Genomic DNA, 27,385 nt, shown 5'->3' with positions numbered 1-27,385 from the left:
TCAAGCAGATCAAAGCAATATTCTTTGCAATAATAGACTATACCTTATGAAGAAGTCAGTACAATAGGTCCACTGTACATCAAAGATGAATTTATAAAACAGTATAAAGCTAAGGCTTATAATAAGTAAAAACACAGCACCGGAGACCTGGCATGAAACTGTTACAGAGTATTAAAACACTTGAAGGAAATAAGATTTGCCCATAAATCATCACTTCTTTATTATTTTTGTCTACACTAATCTTTATGCCATTGCCCTATAAACCATCAAATACAGTCCATTTGGAAATCACACCTTTAAAGTTTAAACAAGGGGTTGCTATTTTGATGACTATATAATCAAAGCATAAACCTACAACGTATTTTATTTTTTAAGCAGGAGACAAATATTTAATCCTTCTATTTACCAAGAACTTCCAGTGAATCAAGCTTTCTAATGAAGATTAATGATGTTTATAATTGCGTAACAATCATCAGAATTTATCTAGTCAAATATTTGGAAGAGTGTGTTGCTTTTTCAAATCTTAAATGATGCTTTTTCCCATTCTTCTCTAATACCCATGAAAAACATTTTTCCAATGAGTATATATACAGTACATTTTCTCTTTATTCTTTCAATTTTATAATATAGTCAGCTATTTAAAAAATGATTTATAGACAAAAGGGAAAAGAAGCAACACAAACTGCCACTCTGACATTTGGGCACTAACAGTAAATACTGAATTTCTAAAGTCATAGATTGTAATTTTTAAACCAGAAATAGGATGCACTTTTTTAACTGGAAAATAATTACTTACTGGAAAAGTTTAGAAATTACTATAGTGGATTCTCTATCAATGAATTATTTTAATTATTTTTAGAAAACTCATTTATGAAACAATCATTAGAAAATATCATTAATAAAAAATTAAAGATAATTAATTGGAGGAATTTTCACGTTATGCAATAATTCCAATCAGAGTGACCTCCACTGTCACCTTAATCAAAGAGTCCATAAAACTCTGAACTATTAAAAAAACCTAATGATAGAAAAGCTAGCACATCTGCCAATTTTGCTTCCAATGTTAGACAGCTTTCCAAAAGACATCCTCTTTATTTGCCCAAATCAGTTTTAATGCCACTTCTTTCAGCCTTAACATTACTTGTCTCATTCAGACACTATATTCAGAATTATATCTCTGAAATTTCATCCCTATCTATTTTCCAATCAATACTTTTAATTTCATTTTAGCAATTAATCTGCTTTCATTAAAGCTTGCTAAATCTCCTAATTTACTTAAGTTCATAAATCAGTAAAAATTCCAGTTGTTAGTTCTATCTTAAACAGTGACTACAATCAAACAAATCTAGTATCAATACCAATGCTTCCAGGCCACTTGGTGCCTCCAGCAAAAGCTACATGCACTGATGATTAGACAATCCCTTAATTAAGTTGGACTCACCGCAACTGATGAACAGTGCCATTCAATGTAATCACACTTGGAAAATTTATGAGCAAGCAGATCAGCTTAGGTTACTGAATTAGTTACTGGTTATTTATTTAATAGGTATCTGTGATGATCTAATATCATTCTAACCTGCAATGCTAAACTGCTGAAAGAAAGAAGTTAAGAACAGCTCCTGACACGTGGAAGATAATAGTAGGCTAAATCACTAAGTTAAATGGAACTCTAACAATCCATATTTTTCTGCTTATACAATCATAACAAAATATTTCAGAAATTCAGCAATGCCAAAACTTAAAAGCCTCCATTTAACTAACAGAGTAATAAGAACTCACAACTACATTTTGAACTTTTGCTCAAGGCGTATGTACAGAATTCTACTTTTAATTGTAATGTTCTGAGAAAAACAAAAATGTATCACTATTGTGTATCCTGGTCCTACTAAACAATTTATCATCTCGGTAGAATCAGAGATTAATCCATCTAGTTGAATGTACATTGAGAAGAAAAAATCATTTTCCAAGAAGTCATTGTCTTACCAACTGAATAACTGCAGTTTTCTGGAATAAGGTAAGTCTGTGACCCATATACACATTGTTTCCAATTATAAACACATTTAAAGGAAAACTCAGACATACTATAAAAGACATTATAATTCTAATTACTGAGAGAAGCTGGAAAAGAGCCTATTTTATCTCTAAGTATTTAGATAAGAGCTTTATTTCCTGCACCATTAAATGTTCTTTGTAACCTTTTATTAATTATACTCAACTTTTAAAACTCTTCAGATGTCTATGCAAAAAGCACATAATAAATTCCCCAGTACTGTCAAACCAAAACGTGCTAAATGGTTGTCTAGTCTTGTCAGATAATCCAGTGGTAAGCAAGAAGCAGTAGAGCTCTTCCCTTTCAAGTCTAAAGAGCAAAATTATAACTGCAGATTTCAAGACTGACTTGAAGAACTGATTGCAACAGGTTCCTCTATTTCCATATTTCAGAGGGTCTTTAAAATACAGGGCCTACATTTTTTTAAGTTTATAAAGTTATTGGTAGGAACTTAAAGCTTTTAGGCACAGATAGACTTTTTTTTCCTGTTTGCTTGCTTTTTAAGGGGAGAAAATGAATTTGTTGCTCCTACTTTACACCAAAGAGGACCTGCATTAGAAAGTCATTAATATAGAAAGAGACATTACTGGAATATAATTGCCCTAACTGAAGTGGTAATACAGCTCATTTCTTTTCCCATTTATTCCAACTAACAGTGCACTTAATCAAGAATAAGACAAACCAGTACACTGGTAGCTTCTAGCCATGTTTTCAAATACTGACTGATTACAGAAATACCTGTTATTGAAGACAGGCATACTCTAAATTACAGATACATACCGACTCTCTCAGAAAAGATTGCCTAGTATTTAAAACATGTACAAGTCAAGAAGAATACATGGAAAAGACGACCACTGCATTCTTCCCCTTCTCTTTAAAGAAAGAACACCACTGCTCACAGACAGACATGTAATGACAGTCCCAAAAGTTATTTATTCCTAAAACTAATGAGCTGCACATAGGTGCTTTTTTTTGTGTGTTGGACTGAATGCTAAGCAGATTATTGCCTTTCTAAGACTTGAATCTAAAGTTCTTGATTTTATTTGAAACCCGGCTTTAGATCATCATGCTTCCAAGGGAGGCTGGCAGAAGAAAAGCATAAATATAAATTTCCTATTTGTTTAAAATTTTAAAAACCCACCACAATTGCTTCCCTGACTCTAAAGGTCAAATGTTTCTCAACACACCAAAACTAGCAGTTGTAAATTCAGGGTATTTCCAGTCTTAATGACTTGATTTTTTTTAAAACCCCATCGATAAGTTTATCATAATCAAGTATAGAGTATTAGAATTTATAAATGGAATTTTTACCCTTCAAATTCATATATAGGCATATAGTCCTGGGCTAAAGGCAGGAATCCAAAACAATCCATTAACTCTAACCACGTTATTTTAAAAAGAGAAGTTACCACTATCCCATTATATTACTGTTGGATTTTTACCACCAGTACATTTAGACAAAACTTAATTAATTAGTTTGAAGAAATTTCAATTTCATGTAGAAATAGAAATTATTTTGTTTTTAAATACAATGTCCACTATTAAATGAACCCACACACTGTTGGAGAACCCACCATTTCTCTATAAAGCATTAATTATGTTGGCTGAACAGCGAGGGTGAGTGTGCATTTATGTAAAATTTATATAAGAAAATTAGTTCTATTTTCAGTGTGTGAGACACACGTAATAGCCATGGTACCTAATGCAAAACATCAAAAGAAAAAATGTTTTTCTTCCAGTGTCTGATGTCAAGCAGGTCATATCCCTTTACAGTACTAAACATCTGTTGGGCGTGAATTAATTTCAGTGGCATAGATTTTCTTAATGAGCAGTGTGCCAAAATTGTGATACAATGTGGAATAGCTGTCTGCTTTTAATCTGCTTAAATTCAGTCCCTTGAAAACTCTCCATCTCCTTCCTCTGTAGCAGGCTCTCACAAGTAATCACGTTACTTGTGAAAAGTAATTACAAGATGATTGTAGTCACAAGATGCATTATTACAAGATAATTCATTAACTATTGATAATTTCTCACTTTTTATCCAGGGCAAAAAAATACAGGTAAAGTACAGAATGCAAATCCACATTTCTCAGTTACAGTGAAAATGTTTCTCAAAACTGCAAAATTCATAACTATCAAAAATATAATGAATAAATTAAAAAAAACCAAACCCAAAACAACTGAAAATTCATCATGGGAACAGAAATGGCTGTATAATTTCTAAGATTAATTTTAGAGGGGTGAGGAAAAGAGGAGGAACAGCCATATTGTCAGTTGACTGAGCTGAATTTCAAATGAGATTTTAAAATGCTGGGGTTGTTTATTTTAAATTCTGACTGGTTTGAATACTGGCTTAAGAGCAAGACATGTGAAAAATCAGAACTATATCAGGCAATAAGTTCATGACAGGTAAGTGTATCTCTGATTTCAAACCTGCTCCCATTTTCATGGGTTTTCTCATTAGACTTGGAACACTGAATAAAAAGAGTATGTTGTAAAATTGTGGCTTTAGGTAATTTTATCTGCAGATAAAATATTTCCACTATTGAAAAGCAATGTGCTAGCTGGGAACAAGTGCTCAGTTCACTGTGTGTCTAGTCAACTGGAGCTGATCACATTCAGTGTATACACTAATGGAAAAAGGAATGAAGAACAACAGTCTGAGGATCCATTTCTAGTTCGGATCATTTTCCTCTTATTCCTCAAAAATGGACACTGTGGAAAAGAGTCAGAACATATTAACAAAAATAACTAATGGAATGGAACCCCCAGGATTCTTCAACCTGTAAGAAGAAAGACACTGGAAACAGGGTGTGTTCCATGCATGTAAGATAAAATGGCCCAGAGATAGTGACTAAGAAATGGAAAATTTAGATGAATTTCAAAGGCAACTGATGATCTTCTATGATAAAATAGCTGGATCTGTGGATTATGGTAGAGCAGTGGACGTCATTTACTTCAGTTTTGGCCAGGCTTGCACAATACTCTTGTATCTAACCTGAGACGTTACAGTCTGGATGGGTTGATTACTAGATAGATATAAAACTAATTGAATGATTGAGCTCAGAGGGTATTAACTAATGAGAAGTGAATATGTGGAAGGACAAGGCTCAAAGCCCTAGCGCAACCCAATCTAAACAGGCCTGGTCTATATGAACTCTGTAGATCCCTTCCACTTTAAACTATTTCATTGTTCTATCCTACCTTAAACCTTGTATGCTAAAATGCAAATCAATTGCAACTGTACACACATGCATAACAAGAAACTTGTTATGCACATACTAACATACTAACAAAAAAGAAATACAGAAAGATAGATATACACTAAACACTACCAACTTTGCTTTTCAAGAAAACCTCTTACTGTAAAAAAGGTTTCCTGAAAACAAGTTAAACACCACATCTTTGAATGTGGTTGAACAGTCTGCCTGCAAGAAAGATACACAACCTAGAGTATTATCTTAATTAGTAATAATGGGGGTGCCTAAAGAAAAGCCAAGCACTGCCTTCAGTCACTGTCATACAAGATTCCATTCATCATCTGAGTTCCAATCTAACCTTCCTTTTGTCTCCCAACCCTGGTGCTCAAAAGTCCCTTCATACCTTACATTTCCTTAAATGTTTTCATTAAGTCTGAACAATGATTCTGTGCATTCTATATATTGGATTGTTTTTTCTTTAAAAAGGCTAAATCACTACTAGCAGTGCAGAATTTTTAATCAGCTGGACATTTTTTGAAAGAAGAATTATTTGCAACTTTCAGTAGTTCATGGTCGGATTTGTAAAAATTCAGATACATTTCTAGGAGTTCTTTCAATATTTCATCTGCAGTGTCTTTAAAATGGTACTAATTCATAAAAAAACATGAAGACTTTACCCCTCCTCTTCATACACTTAGACAACTCTAGAATTCTACAACTTCTGTTAAAATTCATTTTTCAGTACTCAAGTACACTTTTTTACAGATACTCAACAAAATTTTTGACAAGAATGTATCTCAATTTTTTCATTTTTCTAGCAGGAAAAAATTACAATCAGTAAAACTAATTTCTCTTAGCATCAGTTATCACAAAGGAACACCTGGAATTTCTTATCCCCTTCAGAGACTTTCTTATCCTATTCAGAGAATACCTGTGTACACTGTTTTGACATACTTCTGTTTATTCTGTGGTTGCTCATTCATTCATGAGTCCCTGAGAAGCATTGAGTGTGTGTAGTAGTTTCTGAATACCCTTGAAAATAACTGAACAAAGACTTAATACAAACAGTCCAGAGGTGTAAATTAATGTACAAATACCAAAAGAATATTTATTAAAAATGTTCTATTCCTTTCAACATTTAAAAAAAAAAATAAAAATCACTTCCATGCTATCTTGGGGCAGGTTTGAAAGACAGGTTTCATACATTCTCATTTGGAAATATGAACTTTCTTGGTTTCTCCATTTCATTTTGTAATTACCCATGGGGAATATACTTTCTTCTGTTTCTTCCTACTCTTCTGTTAATCCTGCTTAAGCGTCTAATAGAAATATAGGTGAAAATCCTCAAATGCTATGCACCAGAGAGTCTAAATTTGCAGAGCAAATAGACACTGTGGGGAAGAAAACACTTTTCTATGAAATGTCTCGCTAAGGTTGTGTTGAATGCAAATGCAAGAGGAAACTGCAGCGGGAGGAACAGAGTGCACGATCTGTGTATCGCTGACCAGGGTAATAGCCTAGTTCATTTACAATACTCTTTGGAGGATGGATAACTTAAGCTCAGTTTTTTTCTTAACTATCAGACCAAACATACCCAAAGGTGTTTGAGGAACTGGCTAGTGTCACTGCTGGATTCTCCTCATCATATGTGAAAAGACATATTGTCTGGGAGAGTCTTTCAAATCTGGAAAACAGTAAATGTTGTGCACATCTACAAAAAGAATGAGGAGGATCTAGAAAACTACTTGACAGTCAGCTTCACTGTAATCCCTGGGAAGGTAACATTTCCACAGAAGCCAACTGCAGGCATATGAAGGACAAAACCATTTTTGGGATCAAACAACACATAATTACCAAAAGGCAAATCAAGCTCTACCACAATCTCATCGTCACCTATGATGAGATGATTGATTCTGTGGATAGAGTACTAGATAAGGCTTGCTTTGACCTTAGCAAAGTTTACATGGTCTTCCACAGCAGACTTATCCAAACACTTAAGTGTGAACTGAATGGGTGGAATACAAGGTGGGTATGAAGGACAAAAGCAAATGCAGAGTCCTGCTCCTGGATGTGGCACTTAGTGCCACAGTGCAGTAGACAAGGTGGTGATCAGTCAAAGGTTAGACTCCATAATCTCAGAGGTCTTTTCCAACCTAAATGATTTTGTGATTCTGTGAGATGATAAAATCCTAAATCAAATACTGGCTGGAGGCCAATGCTACAGAGCAGCTTTGCAGAAAAGAACGCAGGGGTCCCTGTGGATGACAAATTGAACATGTGATAGGAGGATGCCCCTGTAGTGTGGAAAGCTGAGCACCTACTGGGTGGCATTAGCAGAAGCACAGCCAGCAAATCAGAGGTCAGATTATCAGATCTTTGCAGGTCAACATCTACAGCACTGTCTCCAGTTAAGCACTCAGTAGTAGAAGAAAAAGATTCACAAATCTGAAGGGGCAGGGGATCATCAAGAGGGTTAAAAGGCATATAATTTATGAGGAGAGGGTAAGAGAGAGCTAGGTTTGTTCAGACAGAAAAAAGAAGGATAAGGATAATAGTGGGGTATTAAATTACTGTTTCCAGTTACTTAAAGCAGGGTTATGAAGAAGATTGTCAGACTACTCTTGCAAATGTATAGTGAAATGGTGAGAGACAAGGGCTAAAAGTTTTATCAAGTAAAATTCTGAATGGACATAAAGACAAAAATATGCCAGAGCAAGGGTAGTTAAGTACAGAACAATTACCTAGAGGGTCATTCCTCTGAGGTAAGGAAAGATTTGACTGAATGTAGTGGTTTGAACTAAGTTTTCCCCCTGAAGCTAAGAAAAAAGTGGTAACCCCCAAGGGGTGGTAACCCCTGGAAGTTTTGAAGTTTTGTCCAATGGGCGCTCCTGCAAAATGTAAACATACCACAAGCAAACGGAAGAGAAGAGTTGTAGTTTGGTTGTTGTAGGAGAGGTGGCCATGTTGTGAGCCACGAGGAAGGGGTTCAGAGCCCCACAGGGGCGCTTTGGCCCCCAGTCCCCAGTGGGGGGCCTGTTGGGACCTGGAACAGCATAAATGTGAGTGAGCAGAGACAGCAGCGGCAGAAGCAGCGTCCAGAGACTCTGGTTAAGAGCCAGGACAGATAAGAACTGAACCAAACAGCAAATGGCATGTACCGCAGAGAGGACTCCTGGAAGGAGAGCCGAGAAAAAGAGAGTCAGCAGCAGAGCTACAGAGTTTTTGGGGGTAAGAACTAAACCAGACTCCCCCCAAACTCCTTTGAGACCTCCGGGAGAGGAGGGACATGGACTCCTATTAAGGAGAAGAGTCTTGGACATGCAGCACTAGAGAGAGAGAGGAGCTGAGAAGCTCAGAGTGTCCTGGGAAGTTGGACAGGGACGGAGAGGAATGCAGAGGGGGTTGACCTTGGCTTTTTCCCCCCCTCGCCACTGCTGCCAAGGTGGCAGCCTGAGGCAGGGCACAGAAGCCCTGCAAGGAGCTTGAATCTCCTGGAGATACCAGACTGTCACGAAGACCCCCTGCGTCTCGTGATATGACTGTGGTGGAACGACCTTTGTCTGGGGTGACGTAGCCCACGGAGGAAGACCCCTTTGCCTGCGTCAAGGGGCCGAGGGAGCTTGGATACCTCCCTCGTGAGTGCTGGCAGAAATCCAGCTATCAGCTGCTGCATGCATGTGAAGAAGACAGATCGCTGCTGTAGAAGATACTCCTGCTTAGAGACTGGAAGGGATCTGTCCTTCCCTCCTGGACTTTTATTTGGAGGGGAGAAGAGATCTGATCCATTGTAAATACTTATGTCATGGTAGAGATAGTTGTGATCGTATGTATAATGTATTATAATATTTATTTGTACAGTCATTGTAATATATTCCCTTTCCCCCATTTGGAGTCTGTTGTGTTTTGTCTGGGAAAAAAAAACAACCCATCTCACATTGGATTGAGATGTGACAGGGGACTAGGGGACAGGCTAGGACTAGGGAATTAGAATTTTGGGAATCTCAAACCATGACACTGAACATTGTGCTAAAAATCTACCTTGAACATTAGTCTTCTTCTGAGCAAAAGAATGGTTTCCAGAGGTGTCTTCCAACCTAAATTATGTTTTGATTCTTGCAGTGAAATGATAAGCAGGTGTGAAATATGAAAAGCCATGTGTAGACTCCTGACTTCATTCAGCGAGATGAAAACAGCAGCATACAATCAGTGTATGGTATTTCTCTCTGCTAACTAAAGGAGAACCATGAGGAAAATAACAAATGTGCATATATTAGAAGGCTGGGGTGGCTTCACACAGGCACATAGAACTACAGAATACTGAAAAAGAACTGCGCAAAAAGTAACACATTATGGGTTTTACATTTCCAGTATAGTAAATCCAGACATAGCTCTATAACTTACTAAACAGAAGGCAAACACCATCTTGAACCAGAAATATTCCAATTATTCATTACAGGAGACCTCAGGTTTGCCAGGGAGATATCAATGAAGAACAAATAGTTATCTCAGGATATAGTCAACAAAAAGCTTTCTGAAATTATGTAGTAAATTGCTTTTAAGTTTGTACAGTCCAAACCAGTTAAGCAGCACTTCTGCACAACGCCAACTCAAAATATAAATTCTTGGCACCCATTCAAATCTTCTGATTCTGTCCATTCCACTGACAATGCTCTACAAATAATTTATTGATAATAATCCCACATATAAATTACAATATTCATCTCCCTGTGTCTGCAAAGCATCCAAGGAAAAAACACACTGTATTTCTTTTCTTCATCTTTCACGTTTCCAAATGGTAATGAAATAATGCCCTTTATTTCTCTCCATCCTTGGGAAGGAATAAAGGATGATGCCTAGATTAGCACAACCAACCAACTTCTGGAGTTTTGACAGGATGAGAAGAGAGGAATAAAGGTAGTTTGGCTGCTCTAAAGCATTCCTCACTTCTACCCAGACCCACATGCAATGTTGAATTTGTGACATTCAGGAAAGGAAGGAGAAAGGTTTCTCCAGGTCTCCCATTAGCCAGATTCTTGGAAGAAGTCTTGCTCTATAACCCTTTCCCTAACTCTTGCTCTTATTTGCAAAGGTACTTCAATGGGTTCAAATAGCCATTCCAATGGAATTAGTGCCTTGTCATATATTAACTTCTACTATCCTCAAGTTGTTGTCACCCTGACTGGATTCCTGGTTTTGAAGATAAGAAATACATATTTTTTTCTTAGGGCAAAGTTTTCCCTTTTTTTTTCTTTTCAGTGGGCCCAGAAGTTTAATACTTTGAACTTACCAGTCTGTCACACTTAGTGACTGGCCCTCAATACAAACTGAGGTATCAAGTTCCAGAAATGAAGAATGAAAATATTCAAGAGATGGTTGCTGAATATTAGTATTTCAGAAAAAAGGAAAGATTAATTGTTCAGGTGTAGGATCCCTCATGATGTATCCATAACCATCCTTACTAAAAAGTATGAAAATATTCAGAGGTGGATTGAATTTTAGGGACTTGAGTGAAGACAGTTAATATGAGTAGGCACAGACAAAGTTTTACAGTCTACTGGCTTTAGTGAAGCACAGTGTAGCATGTGAACTCACAAGAAAATGCCAAAGATTCAATAGAAGTTAAAGTTCAACACCAAACAATCTCAAAAACCTACTTCAAAATTTGTTTCCAGCATCATTTACATAAGATAACTCTCCTTGTACATAAGATGTGAATAATAGCATTTATTGAACACTCATCCTATTCTTAAATCAACATTAACCAAATAGTAAAAACCCATGTATATTATTTACCTACATAATTTTTTCTAGATGATGCAAACACCTGATCAGAGCTACAGTACTTTATGGGTGGATTTTTTAAAAATCCAGTTGCAAAACAGGGAAAAACCTACCTCAGTGGTGCTATTGGAAGGTTCCAGTCCAATCACGTTGGCTTGTACCAGCTGCTGAAGAAGTTGCACTTGAGCCACATTGAGGAAGAAATCCAGGTTTGTTGTCACATTCACCTCCAAAGAATGACCACAGACCAAAATTTCCTGTGGAGAAATTAAGGGAAAATTCTAGATAACAGCTACTAGGAAAATAATTTTCAGTTTCTATATAATTGTATTGTGGTTCTCTGCTGTAGTCAATACTTCAACATTACATATTGTAATAATTCAGTCTTTTTAAGAGAAATTGGTGTGTCAGGCTTCTAAAGGATGTGACTTATTCTTTGCTTTGCTTTCAACAGCATAACTATTATGACACATTTTGCAAGAAAAGCATCTCACGCACAAGATCCTGTTTCCATCTCTTGGTAGGGTTGTCAGATTTTGGGTTTTATTTCCTTGGCAATTATTCCAATTCTCCTTTCCTTCTGAGAAAAGGATGCAGCTTTTACTTTTTTTAAACACAAACTCTACTTGATTTATAATGAAATCATGTGTTGGAACTCACTGATAACCAATCTAATTGATTTCTCTTTGCCTGTAAGCCATGGTTAATACCTTGGCAAAGCTAGCTGGATAGCCACTGTTTTATTGGTGTTATCGAGCTCAAATAAAGCTCTTCAACACTGTTGGCAAGCAATAAGGAGATCAAAAACAGAACCAATGCAGAAGGATTACTTACTAAGTAGAAGTACTGCTGTGTCTCATGAGAAGCTTGCATAATGTTCAAGCTCTTCATAATCTAAACTAGAACTCTCCCTTCATCAGGGAATGTTATCCAGGGAATAGATAACAAGAAGAATGCATGTACAGAAACCACTGAAATTCTTGAACATAAGCATTAGTAAAGCTTTTAGTAAAGATTTTTTTTAAAAATTGAATAACTTCCATGCATCTGAGCCATCCCTAAGCTTTCTGTTTCTTTTTTACATTAAATAATTTTCCATTTGCCCTTGTGATGACACTTTACACAAAATATGAAGCTGCCATTTTCTCCTTTCTATACCCACTAGCTATTATTTTCCAACAATGTACTCCCACTGAATGTTGCAATACCTTTACACTTCTGTACCACTTTTGCCCTTTCGAGGAGGTAGCTGTTAAGAGAAATGATCTTATGAGCTGACAAAAATTTTCTGATGTTTCCCTTATATAAAACACTCTTGAGCTACAAACTAATGCCAAAAAGGTAGCCAATACCTTTTGTGTGTAACTTGCTTCATAGACTAATAAATAACAAGCTGACCCACAAACACGCAAAAGTGGTTGTTAAATCTGGAGTACCTTGAAGTACCCACAGCAGTGAGGCAGGGAGGCAGATGCTTTGTAGCAATCTCTGGGCTTGGAAATATGGCTAAAAGAACTCAGCTCAACTTTCTTCTTATAGATAGTCTATAGATTGCATTTCGGGCTTCTGTATGAGAAGCTTGTGATGTTTTTTTTGTAATGGTGTACTGTAGCAGCTCTTCTCAACACCTTTCCATCACCAACTTTTAAAAAATATTGATGGAAATCATTAAAAGATTCCCGTTTTTTGAATTGCAAATAGCCTTATCTACCTCTAGATAGACTGCCTTTAATATTGGATGCTATATACAAATTCTTTCTCCAGCAGAGAAAGAACATTTCAGCTAGTGATCTTTTTCTAGTTGGCAACTTCTGCATTTGAAAACACACCTGGACACTTCCAATGGTGGAATGGTAGAATATTAAGATTATCTACATATTAAAATTATGCTATTTCTGTTGACATTTTGTACTGACCTCTGGGTGTAAATTCTCTGCAGCATCGATTTTTGTAAAAATAATCGCAGGAGCTGCAGTTATTCGGACTGTGAAATCTGTTAAAATTGGAGTTAGAATAGCTCTCCTTTCCTGATGCCGCCTTATGCTAGGAAAAAAAGGAAAGATGGAACTACATTATAAATTGTCAAGTGGCAAAAACTTTATATATTATTCTTTACATCCAGCATGTAGTACAAAACTTCTTCAATACCAGTTCAGCATTTAATTGCTACCTAAATAATCATTAAATATCATTATCATAAGTCATGTTAATTCCAATCCTGAAGGAAGACTTCTACCTTCATTTCACAGGAAAAGTAAGTCTAAATATTTAATTCTACAACCTATCTCCAGGTAGACAAGTTTGACACTTGACATTGCTTCTTCTCCCGTTTAACACAGTATATTCAATAACTTTAAAAAAGATGTGAACTTCATTATCAGTATTCTCCAAACTTTATAAATAGCTGCCCTGAAGCCTGCATAATATTTGAACTCATGCATTAAAACTCTTCATTGAAAAATTCTGCACAAAACATAACCAACACAAAAATGAAATACATGAAAAATTAAACTAGCAAATCCTATGCAACTCTAGGACTCACACATTAAATTTATAACGATTGCCTAAGATGATAAAAATGACTTGAAGAGATGTCAGTCTTCCTCCAATGCTTCTGTCTTGTTCTGGTTGCTCTTAGTTGGTAACTTTTCATCTAAATACCAAAATTTAATTACCAAGAGTATTTGTGCCATTAAACTTGATAATTGCATTTGTTTTCCAGCTGGGTGGTTAGTTTTGGTTTTTTTGTGTTTTTTTTTTCCATTTTTTTCCCCCTTTAACCAAATAGTAAGCCTAGAGGCACAATTTTGTCATAGATGGATCACTAATAGATTATGACAACACATTCCAAATAGCCAGAATCTTCTGGGTCAGGTCAAATAAACTATTGGCACAAAATGCCATCTGAGAGCCTCTGATGAAGGAAAAAAAATGTAATGAGATCAAGATGGTGTTCAGCCTCTAAAAGAGGACACAGTTCAAATTCCTGGGAGATCCCTTCCATCAAGATAGGTAAAAAGAATTATCAAAAACTAGTATAATTTGCAGAAACATTAAATAACTGCATTTCACCAAGGAGAACTCTAAAAAGCATCAGAAGTTTATTGCTTTGAGGTAAGTTTTCCTATGCTTATAAAATAGAAAATTAGCAACTATGAAATGATGCAATTTAAGAGATCAAACTACACTGCCCTAGAGAAGAAGATGATAAATCTATGCAGAATTCTTCATCAGCATATCAGTTACACTTCCCTGTATTACCTTGAATCTTGCCATCTCCAGTGATGGAGATGTGGCAGTTCAGACATCAGCGTAAATCACACAAGTGAGTCAAACACGTGAATTATGGAATTAGAGAATTAGTCCTTACCATCAGCTAGACTTATGCATTTTAATGTTATTAAACAATATTGTTATATGCCTGTCTGTGGAGAAATATCTTGAATGTATGTGGAATAGGTATTTAAATCTCTTGATTAAGAAGGGGTATTGAGATACATAGCAATGGTTCTGAAATGGATTCTGTTGAAAAGCAAACAACCTCAAATGCTGATGGTTTGTAAGCCAAGAGTTAGGTTGAAAGTAAATTAAATGGATATCATAACCTGACTGGAATTCAGTCAACTGCAAAAGATACAAAATCTCTAGATGATAATTTACTGCTCAGGCTATTTCAATTTTGATGCTTCAAATTGTACTAACAAATTTTTTAAGTGTCCTCAGAACATGTAGAAAGCATGGTGACCTATAAGGGAATATAAACTGTATGGTATGGGTAGGCCTTAAAGCTTTTGAATTCATTTAGGACAACAGTATACAGAAGTTAACAGCAGATGTCATAGAGCTAGTATTTGCAGAGCACAAGTCTGATAAACTTTTACTTCAAATGACCCTCCCAAACACCGCCAAGCAGGCTGCATGCTACTGTAAGTAGTGTGCAGTTTGCTTAAGAGTAAGTCAGTAAGTGAGTGTGAGAAAACTACCATCTTACCTTAAAAGTTTGGTCAACTGTAGCTTTGTTGACCTCTAATGATGGCTTTTAAAGAAAGGTTAGTCTAATTAGAACCCCAAACTAGAAAGTAGACCTGTTAGTGGTTAGTCAACATCTTCGACTTGAGAAAATGGTCTTAGATTTTGGAGTTCTACAAATGTTTCTCTCCCTGCCATCACCTTCATTTCAGATTTAAACCAGATGGCTTTCTACCCAATTCCTATTTCCCCTTCCCAAAAGGATGAGAAAGAAGTTCCTTATTTTGAGGAAAATGAAAAAGCTAAGTAGTAGAAGAATTCTGTGAAAGAACACACAGCTATACACTAGAAACCTTCCACTTGAAGTGGCATAAAAATGCTATTATGATTTTAATGATGAAACAGAGCTGTAAAAGCAACTTATTTGTTGTACTCCAAAACCTCAACTGGCTCTCTTCAATCATTGTTCAAATTATTTTTAAGCTCATGCATATTACCATTTCTTAAATTTTATATGTCATTTTAGTAGATACCTAGTACACTGCATCTTAAAGGACTTTTTTGGCACCATATATTGATCACAGATTTATTTTATTTTTTAAATCAACCTTATGTGCTATCCCTGTCCTGCGCTACTTACTACTTCCTGCATTTCTTGTTGGTGAATTTGAGTCTCAACCAAGTCAAGTATTAGCAAAATAATTGTAAGTATAAACAGAAGGCAAACAGAGCACAGTAAATAATGAAGGGAAAGGATATGAGAAAGAGCAGAAAAGGAACAAAGAAACAAATTCCACTTTGAATTATTAAGTCTTCCACACTGCACCTAAGTGCAACGTTAACTTCACACAGGTGTACGCCACATGAGCTTATGAAAAAACTTGATTGTGAAGAGCGTAATGATGGCTCTGTGTCTGCAGCACATTCATTCCATGGTTCATTTATGCATCTGTTATATATTTGTCTTGGAAAAAAAAGGAAAAGCTAGTATTTTTAGAGATGTTAAAGCAGTTGATCATGTACACTTAAAAGTAAGCGCATTTGAAAGACCATATGCTAACGCAAAGCAACAAGGCAGTTAAGCAACTGTGATAAGGCCTGGAGGTGCCTTAGTGCTGAATTTGAGCTTTATTGGCACAATAACATCAACTCCAGTTAAGGACCACGGATCCACACTGTAAAAGCACAGGATGAAAATGGTCTCTGTCCTCCAAGGCTTACAATTTAAGTATAAGAAAAAACATACCCACAGACAGGGAAGTAAAGTAAACCACTACAGCACCATAGGTAACGATACCCAGTGGCAACCTGTCCTATGAGTTTTTATATTACAGTATAACAGAAATGAATTTTTTTTGAAGAAAACACGACAATAACTGTGAATGTTCACAAGAAATGCCTTTATAATGCTCAGGTTACCCTAGCAGTGAGCAAGGAAGCACTTCTTTGAAGAGCTGAATGCGGCAGTCTTGGTAACTGCTACGATGAGGTCTGATGAGCAGTGAGTGTAGATGTGTCAAAGTAAATGAAAGAAGACACATAAGGGGAAATGGATAGACCTAGTGGCCTGGAAGTACCTTGAAAGCGAAGGCATATCTAATGATTAATATGACAAAAAATTCTGTGGGAAGAAGAGAGAAAAAAATGTGAAGAATGGAATTTTGCAATGGATGCAACAACATTTAATCACATCAAATCAAATCATCAGTATTTGATTACATCCACTCAGAAGCATATTGAATTTATACAAGGAGGAAGGACTGCCAATGAGATGATGTTGCACTTCTTAAAGAGGTGCCAGGATGTGAGACTGGATAAGCTGAGAAAATGCACAAGTAGGATTATAAATTTGTTCTCTTATGCGGAAAACACTAATCAAAACAAACAAACAAACATTGCCACTAACAGCTAAACATAATCTAGATGTGAAACTTGGAAATGTTTGCCTTATTGCTAATTATATCTTTTTTTAAATAATACCTTATTGAATCTAGAGTTTGAGACCTTATATACTTAAAAATTCATAGGTCAGGGAGAAACTTGTGTACATTCAAAACATGAATGACAACTGAGCACATTTGCACCATGTAAATTTACTACCTACAGAAAGATGACTTCTCATGGAAAATTTTGTGATGTGGAAAAGAAAAAAAAAAGCATTAGCATGAAATAGGCCACATAATCAAAGTGATCTCTAGTAGTGTGAGGCATGCAAAACCTCAAAAGATGTTACTTATGTTAGCATGTTAATTTAGGACTTACAAAATATTTTTCTCTTGCAGGTTTCCCATGTAGTTGTACAAATCAGTTAATCTCTGATTCACCAAGGTATTAGGATATCTGACTACTAATGACTCATTAACATCCTTTCAGCTCTCTGAGGTGTTGCAAAGACATGTTGCAAGACAGTAAAATAGCATAGCAACATTTTGAGGACCATTTAATAACCAAAATTAGATAACAAACAAATTTACACCATCTGGCTGTACAGAATTACTATTTTTATAATATAATGCTCAGCAAAGCTAATTTTCACTATATTAAGAATGCTGTGCAGTATTTCTTTGCTGTGGATTAATATAAAAAATAACATACCCCATCTTATTGAGTAAGGCTTTGTACAGTATGAATACAAGCCCAAGTTCAGGTACAACAGAAGCAACTAAAACACAGGACTGAATAAAAATGCACTACATTTTATTCCAAAAGATTCAAGGGAAATGCCCTTACTTCCATAGACATGGATCTATAGATGAATTTTTTCTGGTTTTTCTTATTAGAACTTGGCAGGCTGCCAAGAACTTTCCAAAAAAGCATGAAAATGAAAACTATTCAAAGTAAAATCTGCAGGAAACCTTTCTGAGGATCTGCAGTGGTATTTTGTTCAATTTTGTACAACTGATCATTGGCTCCCTGATGTACTCAATAAGAGTCACAGAGAGCTGTTCCAGATGGTGGTATGCCAAGGACAAAACTGTAACACAGTATATTGCCACACTCAATTCATTACCACACAGAGAAGTAATGCTTTTAAGCTCAATTATTATTTTTTTTTTAAACAGAGTTTATTCAGGCTGCAGGAAGCAGAAGTTGCTGCTGGGAGCTGTAGAAGGATTGCACAGGGATGGGGGCGAGGCCTCAAGAGAGGATATATTTCTTGATTTCCTTCAGGGCTGTTGTTTTTTCCATTGAGTGGAGGGAGAGGGAGGAGGAGATCTGCAAGCTGAAAAAGCAGTTTTCAATCAAGAAAACTCCTTTTGGTTAAGTACTCCCAGTTCCCCACATGCTGTTTGGTAAAGGGAATAAATGTGGACAGGTTTCATTTGTACATAACCTTATTAGAACAGTCTGACTGTTTCCAGTATTCTTTTTATATATTACACCATTAGGGAGTTTTTTATAACATCTACAGTGAAGTATAAACATTTCATAATGGAAAGAGTTATGATCCCTGATCCTCAGTACAGCACAGCATTTGACAGTTTTTTCTGTGAGACAGCATCCACACTACCAGAGTTTTCCAGTTCCCCCATTCTTCTTGGGGTGACCTGCAGAGATACAGGAGGCATCACACCAGCATTTCACTATCGCCCTTGTTGAAGAATTTTGCACTAAACACCTTCAAGTATTCAACAACTTAGTCTCAAAGTATGACAGCTTGCTTTCCAAACTACAACAAAAAGGTTGAAAAACAAAACAAAACAACAACCCCATGGGATATTAAGTACTAGAAGTACTGAACTCCGGAAAAAGTGGTGGGAAAATGTGAAGGATTTACTTTCTGTGTAAAGACTATTAAAGCATTTAAATGATAAATAATGTCAAAAGCCTTCAGATATTTGTGTGATATCCATAGATCTTTTATTTAGAATGATTTGGTTTTCATGAAAATTTTTAAAGTGAGACCAGATTTCAACCCAGCAGACTAAATTACAATATAATTTATTTCAGAAATTTTGCGACTTAATTTTGAAATAATACAGCAATGCTTTTGGAAATGGGAATGGAAAATGAATGGCTGGTATCTATTCTGAAGTTTTCTGTAAAGTAACTATGAAATATTTGGATAAAGGTTGGATTCTATATTGCCCCACATAGCACCTAAGAACTAAAAAAATGAGAGAAAAGGATTTCAAAAAAGAACCTTTACACCAAATGATCCTAATATATCTTAACACTGAGTAAAAACAAATAGAAATATATTAAAACCAAACAAAGAAATTAACCCTAAAATAACTCAGCAAAAATAATTCATTTATTATTCAGTTCCAGGTTAAACATGTCTAAGCAACTTAAGGAAATAAAAAAGAAAATGGTATCACAATTAAGTTAAAGAATAAAGCTTCTGTGGTAGTTGCAGGAAACCTTAAGGTAAACTTAAGCCCTTACTGAAAACAGTAAGCACCATGTAAAACATCATGCAGCCAGCCTCTTGGTGCATGCTGGAAATACTGCAGTGAATGGCAGAGTTCAGTGCAGGTTCTTCCAGTTCTCAGCACAACACTTCCACAGATCATAAAATAAACCCAGATACAGAAAAACTGACTGCCAAATAAAAACCAAAATGGGAACATCCTGACAAAACTGTACTAAATCTGCAAAATTTAAAGCTAAAAGGACAAGAAAGCATTCATACTTTTTCTTGAAAACAAATTCAAGCTGGAATTAAAATACTGTAATTGCATACCAGAAAGGAAAAGCTAATGTACAACTGATATAAATTAAAACCCAAGCAGAAGATGCACTCAAAAGCAATTTTAAAACCAACATACTTATTTGTCAAACACATTCTAATAACATTTTATTTTGGAAGTCTGGCAAGGAAAAGAAGAATGTCCAAGCAGTTACAGAAAAAAAAAAAAAAAAAGAGAGAACTCAGATTGTCTGTAATAGCTGCTTCCCTTATGTTATTAGCTTTTCAGCCACCAAATTTCCTATCTAAATCTATAACCACAAAGTTCATACCAAAGTGTGCTGGCAATAGGGTTTCAGTCACCAGTGGGAAGGAAAACGAAAGCCAGTTCTTCAGTGGCTGGTTTTGCTATGTTTAACTTAACTTGCAAATTGGCCACAAGACCTTTGGAGATTATTATAATCTTATTTTTCAAGATTTTCCAGTGGACATATGTAATTTTGTGACAAAGAACTTCATGAGGAACTTGTCCAATCTGAAGGTCCAACTAGGAGGTTATAGACATTTTTAAGGCTAAGAATTTAAAATAAAAAACATCTTTGGAATTATGAGTTTAAAAAATAATAAATAAATAGTTAACAGACAGGAAAGAACCACATGATCTTATAAATGAAGAACAGAGACTATTACTGTGTTTAAATTTTTATCGATACTTCTGTCACTTCTTGTGGTTTTATCATTACTGGGGTTAGATCTGTTTTTCCTGCCTTCTATTTTTCAATGATAAACTGGAATTTATTATTGATCACATCTTTTTCCTGCATGCACTCCTCCAGAATGAGTTTATTTGCCCTCTTGGCCTTTCATCAATATATCACTTACAAAGCTCACTCTGCATGCCATCCTCATGTAGCCTTTGCTACAGACTGCCTCACTTTCAGAAAAATCTGAGTCCTCTCATCTCCTCTTTTTCAGAAAATTAAACCAAAAATAGTTATTTCATTATGATTCTGCCTGTTTTTCTATATCAGTTTTAGGAACTCATCCCTCAATTCAGATAGGAATCCTGTCTTAGGAACCATAAGATTATGCATGCATTTAATAAAAATTGGATTGTTTCTGCATGAGTTAGATATAAATATATATAAATATATAAAACTTAGATATAAATGAAAATAAATAACTAAATGTGTAGGCAAAGAGGCATCTCCAAACAGAAACACCTGTAAATCCATCAAATTACTTTTGAAAGCTTGCTCTTGGCCATCAGACCTTATTCCTGTTGGACTGCTAAACAGTTGGTAAAAATTCAGTTTTAAACTACTTGGATGAATACTTAAGTATAAAAATCACATTAAAACTAAAATAAAAATTTTAAATCTTCACAGATTACCAATTAACCCCTCTACTTTTTATTTGAAAACTTTAAAATTTAAACAGCATGCAAGTATATGCATTCCGTATCTTCCAACCCTGTTTAACCAGAGGGTGGGGCTTTGCGTGCACATATCATACAATACACAATAAAGGAGACTTAGTTGAAATATCTCATTCTCAAAATTCATCTGGTTTTAGTTACAGAAGTGCAAAAAACAGTTCAGAATCAATAGGAAATGTTCTACTTTATCCTCCACTAATTTAGAAATGTCTAAGCTGGTTTTACTCAAGCTTTGTTAAATTACAAACAAAAGAAGTTTAAAAATACAGAAAAAACAACAACAACAAAAAAAACCCCAACCCAAAACCTCCCATCACTTTTAGAGACTGAGAAGCTGAAGTCTCAGCCCTGAAGTTATTTTTATGGACAGACAGTAAGCCACTCAGGGAACAGCTTATAATGGAAGCAAAGGCATACAATAACTGGAGAGTAACTACAGTGTAACAAAAACAGTAATATGCAATTCAAATGTGTAATCCAAAACTCCTTGGAAATGTGCTTGTAATGTAGAGCAAACCCAATACTGAATTATTTAATTCAGATATACTGTCAATGATTTGAGTCAGTGCACATAGTGTCTGTGCTATGTAACATCAGAAAATAAGAAGTTTTTTAAAAATCCCTACCTACTGGCCATGTTCCATTCAAGTGCTGGATTTTGAGAATTTCTCTCACTCTCTGTCAAAACCCCTCCTTTTCCATTTTCCTTCTCTGGTTTCAACTGATTCCAGTAAGCAGTGCCAATGTTGATAGACTGAAGATCTATTTGATATTGTCTGTCTTCAACCTCCGATCCAGGGTCTCGAAGTATTCCTAGATTTAGTGCTCTCCTGTAATGCCAAAGAAAAAGGAAAAATAATCAGCATAGGTCAAAATCAGACTGATCAGATATTCACTAAGATACAAAATTAAGGCATCAATTTTGCCATTCTTGACTACATTGAAGCATTATTTTCATTCTAGATCTTCAGAAACAGCCAGTTGCCTCTTTCCTATGGAATTGAATGTGAAATATGCAAATAGATATATTCCTAAATTTAGCCAGATCCACCAAAGTTGATATAAGTCTTCACCACACTTCCAAAAATCAGGGCCATATGAGTAGCCTTATGGGGAAGCAGGAGTGATTCAGATCTACTGAATGGATAAAGGATGTCATATTCAAGTCCTTAAAAAAAAGCAGCCATGTATCAGTATAACCCAGAAGATCATTATGAGACAATTTTCCCACTGTTCAAATTTATCAAAGAATAAAAATTAAAAAGAATATTCCAAGATGATGGAAAAACAATTAAATCCTTTTAATTACTCCTTTAATCCATGGAATTTCAGTATGGTGCTTTTTAAATTAAAATTCTTCTGAAAAGTGAGAAAAAAAGCATTGTTGAGTGAACCATATTCCTTGTGGATTCTTCTAAATTCTACCACATTAGATCTTACAGAATATTTCAGTCTTGAGCTGAGTTTTGGAAACAGTGAGACTCAACTTCAACAAAACATTCAAGAGCTATTGGATGAGTGGAGGCTACTAAGACCATTCAGTTTTATCAGTAACTGGTATCAGAGGAGTCTCCCACTACATTTGTCTTCTGCTAATAAGCACTATGAAATATTAAAAAAAATTATCTTGCCCTTTTTACACTGGGAACAATATAGCTTTTTGAGCACTTGATACGATAATAAAAATTCACAATTAAATTTATCACCACATTTCAAAACAAGCCAGTAAAGGGAGCAAGGAGATCCTAATTTTTTTTTTTGCTTTCAATTATGACCACAAATTTTAGTCTATTTTTATTGATTTCACACACCTGCATTAAAGTTCAAGTTTCTTATTTGCATATGACATCCAATCTAGTGTTCTGTTCTAGGTTGTTGTCTTATGCCAGAATTATTTAGTATATAGCTGCTGTCTTCACAAAGAATTTAATAATTCTGCAATTTGTTTAATCATTGATGCTAATAATCTAAATATAAATAAGGATTAAAGCAGCACATCCCAAACTGTGATGTACACACTGTATGCAGTCTGTAAGTATAGGTATGCAACCTGTTTCAAAGTGCAATCCAAATGCTGGTCAAATCTAAACACAGTTGAAACTGCTCATACATTGCCATTGTCACCAACAGAGTATGTCAGCAATTAAGAAAATTAAGTAATCGTATGTACCCACAGAGGCATGTGGATGACAGGAAAGCCATTTTGATCAAGTCATTCCTCATGAGGCACTGTGATGGCATTGTTCAGTAGCCCCTATAACTTCCTTAAATGCTTAGTAGAAATACACTGAAAATCTGTTATGTCAGTAGTGGCATTTCAAAATTAAATGCGGTTTCTTAAAACTCAAGAATGTGTTTGTCAGCTTTCCACATAGAGAAATTTAACCACAACTGTGCCTTTTATTATTCTTTCTAAGGCATTATTTCACCAGTATGAATGCAGTTTTTTTTAAAAAAACTTCACCAGAGTAGATTATTGTATGACCCAGTGTCTATTTACATACTTTGTCTAATACAAGTAAATATTGACATGTACGTTTTTGGAAATATTACTGAAAACAAAGCACCAAATTACGTATTTTAGGAAATTTGCTTATGCATATAAAACATAATATGATATTAATTTCACCTGCATAATGGATTCTTCTCTCCTGCACTTCACAGTGAAGAATATTTTTGATTTCTTCTTTTATGAGCAGCTTGATAACTTGCATTAAGATCACCTAGAACTATATTCCTTAGGCTAATTCAGCACAATCATGACTTTGTAAACCAAATTCCTTGAGCAAAATGTGTCTGTATGCACCAATCTGAAACTCCCCATTGTGACAATGGTTTTCTTTCCCCTCACAAGTTTACTTGTTTAAATATAAATCACAACAAAATCACCCTTTGACACACATTTTAGGTGCAGCAAAATACAGAGGGGTATTATTTAAACACAAGGTACTGGTGCATTTAATTGGTGGTATAAAATTGTCCACTGTATCTTTTTTTTGTTCTCCTTTGGAATATTACAGCCTTATACTTTCATGCTAATATAACAATTCACATTTTCATTCCATTCCTACTATTAACAATCTCCTACATAATACAAAACTCTTCTTCTGACCCTTTAGATCACATCTGAAATCCAAGCAAACAAACTGTGTTTCTCTAGATAACCCATTTCAAGAAACACCTATTTTACACATAGACGTAAAATACAAGGATTAGTTATTAATGCCTTGATTTTTTTGACTAAGCTTATTATTGCTTTCAGAAAGTACATCATGCCAGTTTTATATAAAGATGAAAATATAGCCTTTTCCCAAATAAGCAATATACATACAGGCATTTATTTAAGCACTAATTTCTGGTTTCCCATATCAACAAATTTATGCACAGGCATTTACATAAGTACTCATTCCTGCTTTTCCATATCAACCATTTTCCTAAGTATGCCTCCAATTTATTAGCTGTATACTTCCTAGAAGGATGAGAGCTAAACCATAGCAAAACTGGCTTCATCTTAAGTGTACATGCCTTGTATAAACTCTGCAGCCTTTTTGATTCTGCAGCTTTTGAAATCCTTGTAGCAAATAAAATCAGGAAAACAGACTGAGCCAAATTAATGACTTCTGTACCTCTAGCATAAACAATGTTTTACCAGTTGAAATTTACTGTCGGGGTTATAATTTTAAGTGCTTCCCTCTTCTGAAAACAACTTCACTATCCCACCTGAACTTTTTGGCAGGTGGTGTAGAATGCAACAGTTGGTCAATAATACAGTTAGATCATAAGCAACCAAAGACAATTGTAAGCATGTAACAGGAAACACAGCATTAAGCTTTTCTTTTTTAAAATTGATTTAGTCTGGGTCAGGCTTTTTGTATGTTTATTGAAGAAGCAGCTCATGTTGAACCAGTTACTACAAGCTGCTGAATAGGCATAATTCTGAGACCCATTGTAAAGAAGCTAAATCTATCCACTTACAGCTCATCTGAGACCTATAAAAAGCTAGACAAGCCAGGAAAATGGCATTTAAAGACTACACATTATGTAACAATTAAGAAATATTCACCAACTTTACACACAGCAGCTAATTTTTGTTAGCACTTATTGGATCTCTGTGTGCACTGACTTCTGTTTCTAGGTACAGAGAAGACAAACCTGTCTATCCAAATTTCAATTATTAAAGGTTTTGTCTGGTGGTAAAAGATCCCTCCTATTCTAATTCAAAAAGGAAACAGATAGTAAGCTTGGATCTATTTTACAGGGGTAAATGGTGTGGCCTGTATGCAAGAGGACCCCTTCCTCTTCTGCTTAGGCTAGTCGAGTCCCAGCCTAAATGTAGTCCCTCATCTATGCATGAGATGTAATTGGATAATGTAGAAATCACAGTAATATTTATCACTGACCTAATTCACATTAAACTGCCTTTTCCCCAATTCAATTCAATAAAGTTTCCTCCTTGACAAGGCCATCAAATGTATTTTACCAAACAAGGAAAATTGAAGCAAGTGTTTATGGATGCAATGGACTCCATCTGGAACGAGATGCTACAGACGTTAAGAAGGGCACAGAACAAAAATTTAGTAAACCTAGACAAATGATAACAACTACACTGGCTTTTGAAAATGCTAAGCTTCTATAAGTAAAATCTCAGACAGGAATCAGCTTTTCAAAGAAAGACAACTCTTTTTTTTTTTTTTAATTATAGCAAATAAATGCCTTTTTGTCACACACAAAGAAGTTAACACTTGAGCTACTGGGAGAGAAACAGAACTTCCCCTACATCACACAATATATATAGACATGATCTTAGAACCAGAATAAAAAATCCTGTAGCTTGACTTTTCACGATGGAAATCTTGGATGTGCCTACATTTGGAGATATTAAACCTACTTTTTTGTGAGGAAGATGGAAAGAAGAATGAGAAGTTAAGCAGAAAACAAGGGGAGAAGAATTATGGGACCAGGGCACTGAATCTGAAATTAAAGAAAAGCAGCAGCTAAGAAAATTTTAATGTTGTAAGAAGAGAGGAGGAAAGGTAACAAGGGAAGGTCCTGACAAATTTCTAATATTTCGTACATGATCCTGGGTACACATTCTGCCATACTGAGTGACATACGTATCTTCCAAGACAAGGGTAACCTCAGGTTTCTAACCGGGCCATCTGTCCGTAGGGACACTCATTTGTGGTTTAACAAACCATGTTTTATGACTGCTAAAATGTTGGAAACCACTTATTTTAGTCTGGGTCACTAGAGCAGGCTTTTAAATGCCATCAGCAGTAAACTCCAAATCTCACAGTTTCTGCCTCTTTTCCACAGGAACTATGCCACATATGACTGGCTTTGTTGGTAGTTGCTCCTTCTCCCTTCTCCAGCTCAGCTTCAGAGTAACTCAGCTACTGTCCCATCTCCACATTTGCTGGCTCATACTCTGGATTGGATACCAACAAAATTTTATTAAATGCAAATATAAACTGAGTACAGTAAACCTACTTTCTTTAATGCTTTACTGATTAGCAAGTGACACTATTGATTACAGGAATCTGTTTAACAATGAGAACTGCATGCCATCTGATTGCGTTGCCTTCTGCACCGCTGGACACATCAGCATTATCTACAGAAGACAAAACATGGCAGATGTCCTGTAAGTCAGAGTGGTTAAGGTACCTGGGTTCATATTCATACTTGGAAGAGCCTTGAAAAAAGAAAACATCACGGCTAGCTCCATGGGCAAAATAAAAATGACTGACCACTTCTAAACATTTACATAGTGGACAAATACATCACTCCAGGAATGCAAAGGAAGAATTCATTAATTGCATTCTAACTGAATGTTTTGTAGTCAATAACAGTCAGAAGTTCTAACTCTATAATGACTTGTAGTGTTTATACTTTTTGTGCATAGACATAAATCAACTTAGAGGTAGATTACTTGTGCAATTAGTATGTTGGAAAAAAAGACCAGTCACTGAAACATATGCAAAATTTTCTTTTGATTGCACTAGACTGCTTCAAACTATTGATACAGGGATGCAAAAGTACAAGTGCAATGGGTAACTTTCCTTTTTTTTTTTAATTAATGTTTAAAATATCTGACTTTTATCTCTTGGGCACCTGTTCCTTTTTTGCACTGTATACCTACAGAGATAAGTATCACTGTCAAGACAGAAACTGGTATAAGTGTTCAAAAAGCTAAAGGAGAAGATAAGACATCAATTACCTAGAAAGACTTTTAGGTAACACAAGGATAAGCATATTGGAACATGGTACTTTTAAGTAATTAAAAAAAAATATGATTCAACTATGGATTAGTGTGC

The 27,385-nt window shown here is 35.4% G+C and overlaps 1 protein-coding gene across 3 annotated transcripts in view; it reads right to left on the bottom strand.

Annotated features, from left to right (window-relative positions):
• Positions 1–27,385, bottom strand: part of VPS13B (vacuolar protein sorting 13 homolog B) — a 428,152-nt gene that overhangs the window by 136,881 nt on the left and 263,886 nt on the right. For all 3 annotated transcript variants that reach the window (XM_051785196.1, XM_051785198.1, XM_051785197.1), the window contains exons 31-33: positions 21,698–21,901; positions 12,948–13,074; positions 11,145–11,288 (exon numbers count right to left, since the gene is read on the bottom strand). In XM_051785196.1, the coding sequence (XP_051641156.1) occupies positions 11,145–11,288; positions 12,948–13,074; positions 21,698–21,901 (475 nt within the window). The remainder of the gene's footprint in view (positions 1–11,144; positions 11,289–12,947; positions 13,075–21,697; positions 21,902–27,385) is intronic.

Source organism: Manacus candei, unplaced genomic scaffold (assembly GCF_025592945.1).
Source record: "Manacus candei isolate 608988 ecotype Guabito, Panama unplaced genomic scaffold, ASM2559294v1 h1tg000019l, whole genome shotgun sequence".
Lineage (NCBI taxonomy): Eukaryota > Metazoa > Chordata > Aves > Passeriformes > Pipridae > Manacus > Manacus candei.
The sequence above is the reverse complement of the archived record's forward strand: the minus strand, read 5'-3'. Positions and strand labels throughout refer to the sequence as shown.